Here is a 14,305-nt window from a genome sequence, read left to right as displayed (position 1 = left end):
GAAATCCCACACTGTGGGTTACACAATGGATATGGCGAAATATGAAGGTGACTAACGCTGTATCAAAACAAAAAGCGTTATCATTGTTCACCTTCGTGCTGAGCCCTCCAGCTCCCCTGCCGCCCGCAATGTAAATTAAGGTCATTAGATTTTTCTGCAACTCTATTGCTCCTCTGCAAGGCAAGGCAAGTTTATTTGTATAGCACATTTCAACAACAATTTAATTCAAAGTGCTTCACATGAAACCATTTAAAGCATAAAGGCAAAAGTAAAGGAGATTTAAAACATACATTGAAACAATAATCGATGTCCCCGCTGAGACATTACGCTGCACGCAATCAACCATACCCTGCCGCAATTCTGCAATTACTCGCACATAAACCACGTCTGGAAAAGATCTCTGCCGATCTGCGTTTTATAGTGTACGCCTTGCACGAACTCGGTCCCGGAGGAAATGGCGATATATTGTGCACTTTCTAAATTTGAATCGATGTCTCCCTGAGACATTACGCTGCACGCAATCAACCATACACTGCCGCAATTCTGCAATTACTCGCACACAAACCACGTCTGGAAAAGATCTCTGCCGATCTGCGTTTTATAGTGTACGCCTTGCACGAACTCGGTCCCGGAGGAAATGGCGATATTTTGTGCACTTTCTAAATTTGAATCGATGTCTCCCTGAGACATTGCGCTGCACGCAATCAACCATACACTGCCGCAATTCTGCAATTACTCGCACACAAACCACGTCTGGAAAAGATCTCTGCCGATCTGCGTTTTATAGTGTACGCCTTGCACGAACTCGGTCCCGGAGGAAATGGCGATATTTTGTGCACTTTCTAAATTTGAATCGATGTCTCCCTGAGACATTGCGCTGCACGCAATCAACCATACACTGCCGCAATTCTGCAATTACTCGCACACAAACCACGTCTGGAAAAGATCTCTGCCGATCTGCGTTTTATAGTGTACGCCTTGCACGAACTCGTCCCGGAGGAAATTGCGATATATTGTGCAGTCCTTTTAAAACCATGAAAAGCATGAAAACATAAGGAGATTTCACAGCAATTAAGAACAGTGTAAGAAATAAAATACAGTAGTAAAATGCAGAAATGCAGGAAATTGATTAATATATTAATTGAATGTGGTTCAATTAAAGGCAGCAGCAAACAGAAAAGTCTTCAATCTTGATTTAAATGAGCTGAGGGTCTCAGCAGACCTGCAGCTTTCTGGGACTTTGTTCCAGATATGTGGAGCAGAAAAACTGAACGCTGCTTCTCCATGTTTAGTTCTGACTCTGGGAACAGAAAGTAGACCGGTCCCAGACGACCTAAGGGGTCGGGATGGTTCATAAGGTAGCAGCAGATCAGAGATGTATTTTGGCCCTAAACCATTCAGTGCTTTGTAAACCAACAGTAGGATTTTAAAGTAAATTCTTTATTGGACAGGAAGCTAGTGCAAAGACATCAGAACTGGGGTGATATGATCCACCCTCCTGGTCTTAGTGAGGACTTGAGCTGCAGCGTTCTGAATCAGCTGCAGCTTTCTGACAGACTTTTTACAGAGACATGTAAACACACCGTTACAGTAGTCCAGTCTGCTGAAGATAAATGCATGGACAAGTTTTTCCAAATCCTGTTGAGACATAAGTCCTCTAATCCTTGATATATTCTTCACGTGATAGTAGGCTGATTTTGTAATTGTCTTGATATGGCTGTTCAGGTTGAGGTCTGAATCCATAACTACACCTAGATTGCTGGCTTGGTTTGTGGGTTTTAACATCAGTGACTGAAGCTGAGCGGTGATTTTCAATTGTTCGTCATTGGTACCAAAAACAATTACTTCTGTTTTATCTTTGTTTAATTGAAGAAAATTCTGGCACATCCAGTTGTTGGTTTGTTCAATGCAGTTACCCAGCCCTTGTATGGGATTATAGTCCCCTGGTGACATAGTTATGTAGATTTGTGTGTCGTCTGCATAATTATGATAACACACTTTGTTGCTTTCCATAATCGGAGCTAGTGGAAGCATGTAGATGTTGAACAGAAGAGGCCCCAGTATTGAACCTTGGGGAACACCACATGTCATTTTAGTCAGCTCTGATGTGTAATCAGCTACAGACACAAAGTATTCTCGGTCCTTCAAGTAGGATTCAAACCAGTTAAGTGCTGTGCCAGAGAGTCCCACCCAGATTTTTAGTCTTTCTAGGAGTATGGCGTGGTCGACCGTGTCGAATGCAGCACTGAGATCCAGTAACACTAAGACTGAACTTCTGCCATTGTCTATGTTTAAGTGGATGTCGTTGAAAACCTTAACAAGAGCAGTTTCAGTACTGTGGTGCTGTCGAAAGCCTGACTGGAAAACATCAAAGCAGTTATTTACGGCCAAGAAGTTGGTCAGCTGTTGGAAAACCGCTTTTTCAATTATTTTACTTAAAAATGGGAGGTTTGATATTGGCCTGTAATTTTTCATCGTTACGGAGTCTAAACTAGCCTTCTTTAGCAGCGGTTTAATAACTGCAGTTTTTAGGGCTTGTGGGAAGACACCTGAGAGAAGGGATGTGTTTACAATTTGTAAGAGATCAGTGGTCGTGCAGTTTGAAATATTTTTGAAAAAGTGTGTTGGTAGAATATCCAAGCAGCAGGAGGATGACTTCAGATGTAGTATAATGTCTTCTAGGCTTCTACGGTCGATTGAATGAAATTGTGTCATGATATTTGAATGGATGTTATTCAGAGATCGGGACAACACATATCCTGTGGTTAGTGTGGAGGCACTGACTGCTTGTCTAATTTTCTGAATTTTGTCAGTAAAAAAGGAGGCAAATTGATTGCATGCCCAGGTGGCTTGGAGCTCAGCAGCTACCGACACGAGGGTTTGTTAGCCTATCGACGGTAGCAAATAAGGCGCGTGTATTGTTCTTGTTTTTGGTTATGATGTCAGAGAAGAATGACTGCCTTGCATTTCTAAGTTCCAAATTATAATTGCGAAGTCTCTCTTTATAGATGTCACAGTGAACCTGGAGATTAGTTTTTCGCCACCTGCGCTCAGCTTTCCGACACTCTCGTTTCTCTATTTTGACCAGCATAGCATTTCTCCAAGGAGATCTTTGCTTACCCGAGACAACCTTCACTTTAGTGGGTGCAATGGCATCAATAATATTTTTAACTTTAAAATTGAAGCCATCTACAAGCTCATTGACTGAGAGGCAAGAGAGTGGAGTGTGGAGGAGAACTTCTGAATAAATAGTTCACTGGTGTTTTCAGAGATGTAACGCTTTGTCACAACCTTGGTTTGGACATTTGTGTGCAAGGAGATTGCACTCTCAAAGAAAACACAGAAATGATCAGAGAGTGCAACATCAGTCACAGCAACCTTGGAAATGTTTACACCTTTGGTGATGATTAGGTCCAGAGTGTACCCCCTGTTGTGGGTGGGTCCTGTCACATGCTGAGTCAGATCATAGTTATCAAGGACACCACATAGTTCTATAGACTCTCTGTCCTGGGGATTATCAACATGGATATTAAAATCACCAACAATAACAACACAGTCAAAATCAATACAGATTACAGACAGCAGTTCAGTAAAGCACTCAAATCTCATTTGGCCATCACTCGCAGGCTTATCCTACTGTGTGGTAATTTCATTTGATCCCACATGAGCTCGGCATAGTGCTCAATTTGACAGTGCCTGACAGAAGGAGATTTTTACAAAGCAAGTGTAAAGCAAGGTGTTAAAGCGATTTCTGTTGAAATGGAGGAGGGGAGAGTTTGAAGACTAGTGGTGAAACACAGGGTAGAGATATAATGAAAGTATGTGTGGGGTGTGTGGAGTGACTGTTTTAATTGGCAGAGAGCCCTGCATTTGGCACTTTTGAGCCACAGTTGGTGGTATATGTAGCTGGTGGCTGTTTTACATTCCCTCTCAATTCCAGTGTTTCCATTAGTCCCCGGCTTTTACTCTCCTCTTATAACCCGACTCATGGCACACGACTAACCGAGAAAAGCAGCAGGCGGTCTAAGTGACTTTAGTGGGTGCTGTAGTTGTATTCTTTCTCCAAAATAACTCATCATTTTATGCCCTCTCAATTGGCGCCGCTAGAAAAAGAGGCGGTGTGCAGGATTTGTTTTCTGAAAAACTTGCATTCCCACCGATTCTTGATGCAGGGTGTGTTGGTCAGTTCGTCACACATGTCAGTCCCGTCACATAATTGCTGCCCGGTTTATGTTCATTGATAAACTTGACGAAAAGAACTACGGCGGTGTCATGAAAGCAGTCACAAAAATATTTGTATTCTTAAATTTTGATTTGAGGAGAGTCCCTTTGAGATGCACCGTCTCGTTTTCAAGGGTTCTCAGGCACAAAAACATGGAAATGAACTCACATTCAAACAAAAGATGAATCTATAACAGGTCTCGACAGTGAGGTTCGCCATTGGCATCCTTATGTAGTTGTAGAAATGGGAATGTGTTTATTAGTTTTAATAAGCCACACAACCAGTCACGGTTGGGTTTTGGTTGGGTGTGTGTGTGTGTGTGTCTCTCCTGATCATGCTCATTCTCCCCACCTGTGCCAAATCACCTGCCCCTGGTTTTTCCCTCTGCAAACCCCACTCATCTCCACTCACCTGCCGGCAATCCGCTCATCACCCCTCACATACTTATACTCCCCTGCTTGCCCTGTTCCAGTTACCGGATTATCATTTGTCCTTATCCCTCCCCGTGGACTCGTCACTCTCCTGTGGTCATCTCTCATGTTGACCTTCTGCGTTCTGCATGACTGCCTTTTTTGTGACTTTGCTTTTTATTTTCAGTTTGAATTTTTCTCGCTCCCGGTTAGAGTAGATTTTGGCTTCTGTTTTTGTCTGCTTAAGTGCCCAGTAAAGAGCCTTGCTTTTCACCTCACCTTGTGTTCTGTGTTTAAGTCTGCGCCTGAGTCTGTTATCCACTCCTAAATCCACACGGTAAACTGTGAACCGTCACACAACCTCCAGTAATAACAACCTCAATATAACCAACTTATAGAGTCGTTTTTGATTTTGAGAATAACTTTGAGTATTTGCTATGCTAATATTGTTAGCAAACTAAGGTTATCGTCAGCTGAAATTCTATAACTAACCCATTTCTTTCTGTTGTGTTAACATTAACGTTAGTTTGCTAACGACATTAGCATTGCAAGCTCACAATAGCTAACTTAGGCAAACTCATAAGGTTAGTTCACATAATTTGCTTACGTTATCGAACTTTTTAAGTTACATTTATATTGAAATATTTAGTGTTGTATCATTTCCCATAGTGTTGTTGGTGTATGGATGTATCGAATATACGCTCAGTAGGCTACTTTAATTGATTAATGATAAGACCCTGAGGCTAGCAATGGCTGTAATCGTCCTTTAATCATGCAAGTCGGAATAATGGACGTGTTTTCCATTCTTCATGGTCTGCATTCCATGTGTTGTATAGTCTTGACTTTTAAATGATGTGGTTTTAGTTGAATATTGAAAAAGTCACCGTCCCGTCATGTTTTAATTCGACACTTGACGCCAACCTTTGCATTGCCAAAATAAAACAACAAAAATGTTAATCATGCTTTTGAAGCAAGGTAAGGATATTATAGAGAAACAAATAAAACATGTTGGCATTGAAAGTTTTGCACTTTCTGTAAAAAACTATTTGGCATTGAAGAGCTGACAGATACCGTGTGGTCCAAAATGCAAATACAAAGTTAGTCTTATAATTATGTACTTGTATGTTTTATCAGTGGTGGGCCGTCAGTGCCAGCAAAGCCTTCTCTGCTGGCCTAGACAGAATCACAAAGTTATAGCTATTATATAATTTAATTATTTTTCCCTCTGACGTGAATATTATTTGAATGGCCCGTGCTCTTCAGTGTATGGCAGAATGCGTGGTTTAGCGCCGCAGGTTTGCTGGAATGTGCAGAGGCCTGTTTATTTCACTTGTCAAATGTTGCAGTGTTATGTGAATATTCGGTTTTTACACAAAACAAATAATAACCCGTAGCTGTGGCATCATAATGAGGTTATTGGGAGGTGGTTCAACTGTAGTAGGACAGCACTGAAGGCCCAGGTATAAAATGCACGGCCCGCCACTGTGTTATATGTTTAGGAGACAGTGATGGGTAGAGAAGGGGAGGAATAGGAAATGGGGAAAAAGAAGTAAAAACAAATATTGGGAAATGGGGGAGGGCAGTTGTCAGAGACATGAGGAGGGAAGGAAGAACAAGGCAGAGGAGCTTGGGACATAAAGAAACTGTCCTCCCAACATTCCCTCTTACAATCTATCATTTTGCTTTGAAGTGCAAACATTGCTGTAGAGTGAATGAAAAAAGCCTCAGTAACTGGGGAAGTTTAGTGCCAACTAGACATTGAAGACACTGCTGTTGGAATGTTTTAAGTCTGACATTCATATTTTATTATATTGGCTTTGCTCTCACACCCGGCTAACAGGGGAGCAGTCGGTTCACAGGGCTTCAGCACAAACATTAGAACATATAGGCACATGAATAGAATGCTTTTTCAAAGATGACGGGATTTAAGAGGCAGTCTCTGGGGAGACAGTAGCCTAACGAAAAAGAGAGAAGCAACATGTCCGCCAGACAGGAAGTGGATTCAATCGGGATTCAAGAGTTCATTATTTAGCAACGCTGTTCCAGTTTCATACATTTATTATTTATTACCCTTGACTCATCCCTCCTATGCACTCCATATCTAATTATTTAATTGGCATACAAGATTTGTATCTTTGTATTCCCAGGAGAGCTGTCCACTAACTATTGCTTGTCAAATAGAATACACAGTTTTTTGTTTTTTTTTCATAGCCGTACTCTCTGTTGCCCTTCGTTAAAACGTCTAAAGTCAGCTGTTTTTTGGTGTAATTGCAGGTACAATGTGGACACGAGGAGCTCCAACCTTTCAAAACATGTAAGCAGCCTTTGAGAAATTCTATTAACATGTTCCACAATGACATGTAAACTGGTACGGAGGCCTGCAACTACCAAGCGATGGTAAAACAGAAAATAAAATGAGTCAAAAAGGTCCTGAATAATAAAACTGTTAGCTGAATAATTGAAATGTAGTTTGAAAAGAAACAAAGCATCACAGGTTTCCTTAACGTCCAATGCTTTTGTTAAAAAGTACTTATTTTCACTTATTTTACTCTTGAACTAATAGCTTGGTATATTTAAAATGTTGAACTCCAATATTTTGGTCTTAGTTGATAATGTATCTGTTTCCTTCCCAGCCAAACATTATTTTCCTCACCACATTTCCAGTTTTCCTAATGCCTATATGATAATGAGGTGGGCGTGTCCATGTATGTTCAGGGCAGTGATTGGTTTAGGCTGCGTGTTTTTTGTAATGATTTATTAGTTGACCATTTCATTTAACTAAGTGTTTATTTATGTACTTAGTTATTTCTTGAACTTAAATGAATTGAATTCAATTGAATTTCAAAAGAAAACCAACTTTGCCAGAGTACCGACAATATAGAAGCTATATATGAAATAAGTTTTGATTTAGACACAACATGCAGTGCCTGATTACAGCAATAATTAACGCCCCGTCCCCCTTGAGAATTTATTTTTGATATCAACTTGAGATGTTTTCATTGTGTCTTTTCAGCTTTTCCTCTAACTTGTGTCTGCCTTTTCTTACTGCCTACCTACCTGGATGAGCAGAAGGTAGGTTACCATCATGACTCCTTGTTATCTGCTGGACATGCTTAAACATGTTATGTTAGGTCTCAGCATTGGGTTAAACCAACCTTGTCTCCTACAAAATGACATTCCCGTAGAACTAAACAGCATTCTCAATTATGTTTCGAGGGAATTGTATCGTCTCCTGGATTAAAGTTCTGTACTGACTCTACAACCACCCTGACTTCCGCAGACTATGATTAGGAACATATTTGTGATATGTAAAAAAATTTAATAAATAAAAATATATAATGCATGTCAATACATTTCCCTTAACAATTAAATGCCTGATGACCTTTTATGGTGTTTCTACGACTGCTTAACTGATTTGTATATGAATGAAGGGAGTTGCACTGTTACGCAGTGAAATAAATGTACACCAATCGTTCAGTGCTTTCCAGTGATGGGAATGATGGACTGATGTTGAGTTGCATGTGTATACCTGGATTCAGTGGCAGTTTTAGTTGAAAAACAATGGATGGGGGCAATTTATACTTCGCTAAGATGCAATACCAGAAAATGACATGTTTGCTTGAGATCCTGAAAGCCTGATCTTGACAAGGTACCATCCCCCCTAATACTGTAACAGGCATACTTGGAAGCATGAAAGCATGTTCCTTGACAAGTCAGCCATTTTCTCCTGGAGAACCACACAAATCTGATTTGTATTTTTGACCAGAGTTTTGGTTTGTAACAATATCCTGGGGCTTTGCTGGATTGCCCCTGTTGACCCATTGCCTCTAGCTGGACTGTATTGTGTAGTATTAACTACTGTTCCTCTCCTCTGTAAAGGACTTCCTGGGTCAGATGTTCTGTACGTTGGGGGAGATCATCGGCTCCACCGGCAGCAGGCTGGAAAGGACTCTCTCGTAAGTACAGCATTGACACAATGTGACCAGATATCAGAGAAGCCCCCAGGGTTCTCTGTGAAGATTGTGCTAGACATCGATCTTTACAAAAAACATTCAAACACAACACATTTCATGTCATCCACAAAATGCAGAAACAAGCATCTTTTTGGTTATTGTAGATTCACAAATAATCATATGATTTGTATTAACATTCCCAACGTTTGGTATCAAATAAATCTTGTGGAATCCATGTCGAGAGTGTTCAAGGGTCAAACTGGACAATTTCAAAATTCAAGGACTTGTTTTCAACAATGACAGCCGTTAGAAACAGCTCTATGTTTGGTGATGGAGAAGTCTTCTGGAACACATTACTGTGTGATCACACCGTTTACAGTTGAGATCATTCTGCTTAATATTTATTCATTGCCTACATTGGTCAAATTCAAATCAAAAATCGAATTAGAATTTTATTTGTAGAATAATACATGAATGTGTTCATGCATTAAAGGCCCACACAGCAATCACTTTGACATGTTTTGGTACCACACTATTGTCAACGTTCACTCACAAGACGGCCACATCCCACGACACAACTAGGCTTTTGCCGATTGGCTGCCATTTTGTACAAGGTATGACCGACGATTTGATTTTCCTAAGCCGATATTAAGGCTAGTTTATTGAACTTACTACCAGAACTAAGACGTAGAAATAATCTAAAGAATAATTTCGAGATGTTTCTGGTGCATAAATGTGGCCTACATGCTGAAGTTTATACAGTATGAACCATCATGGAGATATTAACCTCACCCCCCCCCCCTTCCTACCACAGACCCATTTTTGTATTTATTTAGGTCAGGACTGGGGATCTTTAGGGGCAGAGAGCTTGTCAACTGTATTTGCCAGATAGAAGTAGTATATATCATCTGAAAGCTGAGAAAAAGATTAATTTGAGATGCAGCACTTTGTCAAGTCTGTAATAAACATTGTGGTTTAGTTCGCCACCTATTTGAATGTTGAAAGTAGGGTTGTTGCAGCAATTTGTTGGGTTGATACCATTTGTAAAACAGATTTGGGGATACATTTAACAATTTATAAAGTCCCTCCAAAATACCACAATTACGTAAGACACCAAGACCTTTAGAAACTCCATAGAAAAATCCATACTGTGATTTTGTGTCTGATTTGAAGATTTCTGCAAGAATAGCATTTCTTTGGACAATTGGATGGTGAGCACTACTGTTCTAGAAATAGCACAGAACCCCTTTACTGTCAATATAGCTTGGAAAGGCAAACATCCTCTGAATGCTCTAGGTCTCTAGTTTGTGGATGTGATTATCCTAGAGGTCATGACAGGTCAATTTACACAGTGATGTCAAGTTTCACAAAATGCTCTCACTATGTTTAAAGGCTTTCTATGAGGACTGACATCATCCCACATCAATACAACTAAGCTCACTGGATCCACAAGAGTCTCAGTTTTCCAGTCAAACTCAATTTAAGAAATTCCAAGAATGTTTAGGGACCCAAGTTGCCCCAGGCTGCATGTGATTATCATAAAGTGGGCGTGTCTGTAAAGAGGAGACTCATGGGTACCACAGAACCCATTTTTATTCACATATTTTGAGGTGCTGCTACAATACCTACTGCTACTGTAAAAAATGGGATCCAGTATCGATGGAGTGTCACCTGTCTGCTTCTGATTGATCGGTCATCATCACCGCGGCTGCTGATAGCAGGTCTGACAGAGCGACAGCTCCCCTTCCCACCGATGCGAGAGTGGAGCAGCGAGCGGTGCGTTTGCCCGAGGCTGACAATGTGACTCGAGACCAAGCTGCTATTTTCCAAGCCTCTTGATTATGTGCTTTTTTAGATCCTGGAGGGCTTCCACATGTTCTGCTCTATAATTAGACGGTTATTGTGTCTGCTGAGCAGCCTGCATGTGTGCGTGTTAGAAGCATGCTGATTTTGTTTTTGAGGAACAGGTAGACACACCCAACACACCCACGATATCCCAAAACCAAGCTCTAATCTAATGCCACCCCTTATGCTAGGTGGAACTCTTGCTTTATGATGAGAGATGAGAGATTCTCTTTTGTCTCATATTCATGAGTTATTGTAGACCTGGATGAGGACCAAAGTGAAAGTATATATAATCCCATGTCACACTGCATGTTAAAATAATTGAGTGGTAAAAAGCCACCGCTAAAATGAAAACATAAACAACACCAACAGTGAAAGGAAAACTCCTTTTTCAGAGTCATGAAACACACACACTTAATGATCAGCCACCTATAAATCATATTCCCAGTCCGAGACCCTCGTTTGTTTGTCAAAGCCAATCGGTGCTGCTACTCCCGCGCTGTCATTTATATTTGTCGGAGCCTGCAGGAGCATCTCCGAATTCAGACAGCTTGTCAATGGGAGGGAACGGCTCTGATGCCCATGGATGCCAGTGCTGGGTTCTAGCAACTTTGTTGTGTACATGTGGGGGGAGGATAGCTGGCTGGGTCCCATAAAGTGAAGCTATAGGAGGGACGTGGGTTGCGTTACTAAGAGGCAGGAGGATATTGATTACAGGAGTCTCCGACCTGGATGGAAGTTTGACTTGCATGGTAAACCTGACGGATACATTAAAGCAGCTTCAGTGTTCACATCGAACCAACACCTTTTCACTCTTAATTCCTAAAACACCGCCGCTTGGTCAGTGGTCCTTAGCATCTGATACCGACACACCGAGGTGCTCTTTAGTGTCTCAATGAGACTTACCAGGCTTTCAACAAACTCCGATGTAAAACCCATCTGCGTCACTATTAGACGATGTTGCCCTTTCCTGGTTTACAGACTAATTAATGGGGAAGTTTCAACCCAGTGAAGCATTTTTCTTGAAGTTACATTTATTAAATACACTACGAGATCCATATCTCATGAGTTAAAGCCCTTGGATATTCAAACACATGAGGAAATGGAGTATGTGATGTATTAGTACTTTTAAGAGGATAGATCTGTGAAGAACTGTGCTCACTTTAAGTTAATTCATAAATATAAATATTGTAACAGACTGAGGACATATAATGTTAACCTGTTATGTTAGGTGTTATGGTGTTTTTTGCTGTCCGGTGTGGGTTGTGTGACAAACTGGGCTCCCACAAGACCCGCACCCCTTCATCCACAGAGCGATGGACTGGTCGAGAGATTTAACCGCACACTGGCGCAGCAGCTGGCCATAGTGACAGCTAAACACCAACGTGACTGGGATGACCATGTACGTCTGGTGCTGATGGCTTACAGGTCTGCTGTACAGGACTCCACTTCCTGCTCTCCTGCCCTTCTCATGCTAGGCAGAGAAATTCGGACACCAGCTGAGATGATGGTGGGGAAACCTCCTGACGCCCCTGCAGGTCCCCCGGGGCTCTACTATGCTAGGAAACTCCAGGACCGCTTGGAGTCTGCCCACGAGTTTGCAAGGAACCAGCTGCGCAGTGCAGGTGCAAGGCAAAAGAGGAACTACGACGTGCACGTCAGAGGACGACGTTTCGAAGTCGAGGAGCTGGTCTGGGTGTACAGCCCGCAAAGGAAGAAGGGCAGGTGCCCAAAGCTTGATAGTGAGTGGGTGGGACCCTGCCGAGTCCCGGAGAGACTTGGTGAGGTAGTCTACTGGGTCCAGCTGCCACCACGAGGAAGGAAAGTCACCCTGCACAGAGACAGGCTGGCCCCCTACCAGGGCACAGCCATCCCACCAGGACAAGAGCTTGGGACACGGGGAACCCTGGACTCTGCCCGGACTACCCCCCAAACCCTTTCCAATAACCCCAGTGTCTCGCCCGGCCATTCACAGACTGAACTTGGGGTCCTTGGCCCAGCCCTTTCTTCCCCGTTCCCTGCCCATGGGCCCAGCATCCCCTCGACCCCTTCCCCTTCTCCCCAAGGCCGACGGCGGCCTCAAAGGAATCGAAGGCCCCCAGGCCACCTGAGAGACTTTGTTTGCTCCCTCGGGGGCGAGGGACTTTGTGGGGGGAGGGTAGTGTAACGGACTGAGGACATATAATGTTAACCTGTTATGTTAGGTGTTTACAGAAAGTGTTCTAAGATGTTATATAAGATTGGTTCTTGCATTTACGGAGGTCAGTGAAGGCCTCATGCCTTGTGGGATGTTGTGGTTTTGAGTGAGAGTGAGGCTATGACCGGGAGCTGATGGTAAAAGATGTTCGAGAACGTTAACAGTGTTGCCTGTTTGTTGGCGTAGGCTATGGCCCACAGTAGCCTGTATACTGTCCGCAAATAAAGGACCACAAGAAAATAACGTCTCGTAGCTTTCCTGAGCAAGGGTCGCTACAATATGAATGTTGGCACGTTAACATCGCCGGTGACCCCTGACGCACTGAGGGCAGTCCACCCGTGGTTGAGAGTCGTGCCAGGAGCCGGGGTTCCATTACTCCCCGTTAGGAGAGAGGGCACCACGAGTGCGAAGTCCGGGCGAGGGGTGCTGTAAAGCTCACATGCCGGGAGTCGCAATCCCCCTTCACCCTGGACCTTTCACAAGCTGACCTCGAGCATGTCGCGGAGCAGCCACGGAGGAAATGTGCGAGGGCTAGTGTTCTGGGGAGAGGTCCCACGAGGGGGATCCTTCTCCCACACCGAGCGTGGGAGACCGCGCAGACCCCACCTATTGAGATGTGTAGAAATATGTTCAGGTTATTATGAAACTGTGGTGGGCCACATTCAACTTTGTTAGTATGGTTGAAATCATCACTAAAGTCGTGCCAATGGATTTTCAGATTGACAGAAAAAATGGCCAAAAATGGACTCATCCTATTGAACAGCCAAATCAATTCAAAATATTCTGATCCGGGTACAGCCATTTTACCACTGGATCTCAAAAGTCCCGTCCTCGGGTTGTCAGATTTAAACACTATTATCAAGTCACATGAAGAAAACACTTAAGATATATTTTTGACAGAGATTGAATTGATGTTCATCTTCTCATCTGATCATGTTAAGATCTTCACATGCACAGACCTGCATCTGCGCGGATGAGGGCCTTGACTTTGATACTACACAAGCTCTCAGTGATGGAGCACACGACACACCAATTCCAGCTCGACATCAGAATTCCTGCGGAACTTATAAAAGTCTATTGATCCTCTTTTAATGGCAGATGGGTTTCCGAGGCAACTGAGAGCATTGAGTGTACACTGCGCTCCGCACTGCTGAAGAATCCAGCTGGGTGAGCAGTCTCTTCCACGCCTGTATTCTCCTGTGCTCAAGATGACATCAGGAGCATGGCGAGGATCTATTTTCAGATGCTGGGTGGGGAGAGGAAGAGAGCCCCGTGGCATTTAGCGCGGGGAGGACAGGATTACGAAGGGAAACCCACCTCGAGTACCAAGTCACGACTCACACTCTTGTGTTTAGGCAGCTGAAGCGCTCGCAGGCTGAAATGTGGGTCGGTAACAGCAATCACCCACCTGCTGACCTAAAGTGAACCGCCTCCTGCGCTTTGGTGATGTACTCCACAGTCTAGCTCTGCACAAAGTAGTGAGGCTGCTGTGGCGCTTGACACTTGGCCCGAGACTCACTGGAAATAGGCTTATTAAAGGTAAGCAGGGTATTTAGGATTTCCAAACAGACCATAATATATCTGCATTGGGTCGACATGGTTGTTGACGAACACCAGATACTTACGAAATGACTTGAATTCTGAGACACTCCGAGGCCCTCCTTTGTTTTGTAATACA

General features: G+C 43.0%; 1 protein-coding gene across 1 annotated transcript in view; it reads left to right on the top strand.

Annotated features, from left to right (window-relative positions):
- The window catches only part of LOC306775204 (copine-9-like), a gene marked incomplete at its 5' end in the record, with an annotated part of 176,786 nt that overhangs the window by 71,611 nt on the left and 90,870 nt on the right, over positions 1 to 14,305 (top strand). The window contains 2 exons of the mRNA XM_079265512.1: positions 6,907 to 6,946; positions 8,512 to 8,588. Coding sequence (XP_079121638.1) covers positions 6,907 to 6,946; positions 8,512 to 8,588 — 117 coding nt within the window. The remainder of the gene's footprint in view (positions 1 to 6,906; positions 6,947 to 8,511; positions 8,589 to 14,305) is intronic.

The sequence above is a fragment of the Melanostigma gelatinosum genome, assembly GCF_949748355.1.
Source record: "Melanostigma gelatinosum genome assembly, chromosome: 3".
NCBI classification, from domain to species: domain Eukaryota; kingdom Metazoa; phylum Chordata; class Actinopteri; order Perciformes; family Zoarcidae; genus Melanostigma; species Melanostigma gelatinosum.
The sequence above is the reverse complement of the archived record's forward strand: the minus strand, read 5'-3'. Positions and strand labels throughout refer to the sequence as shown.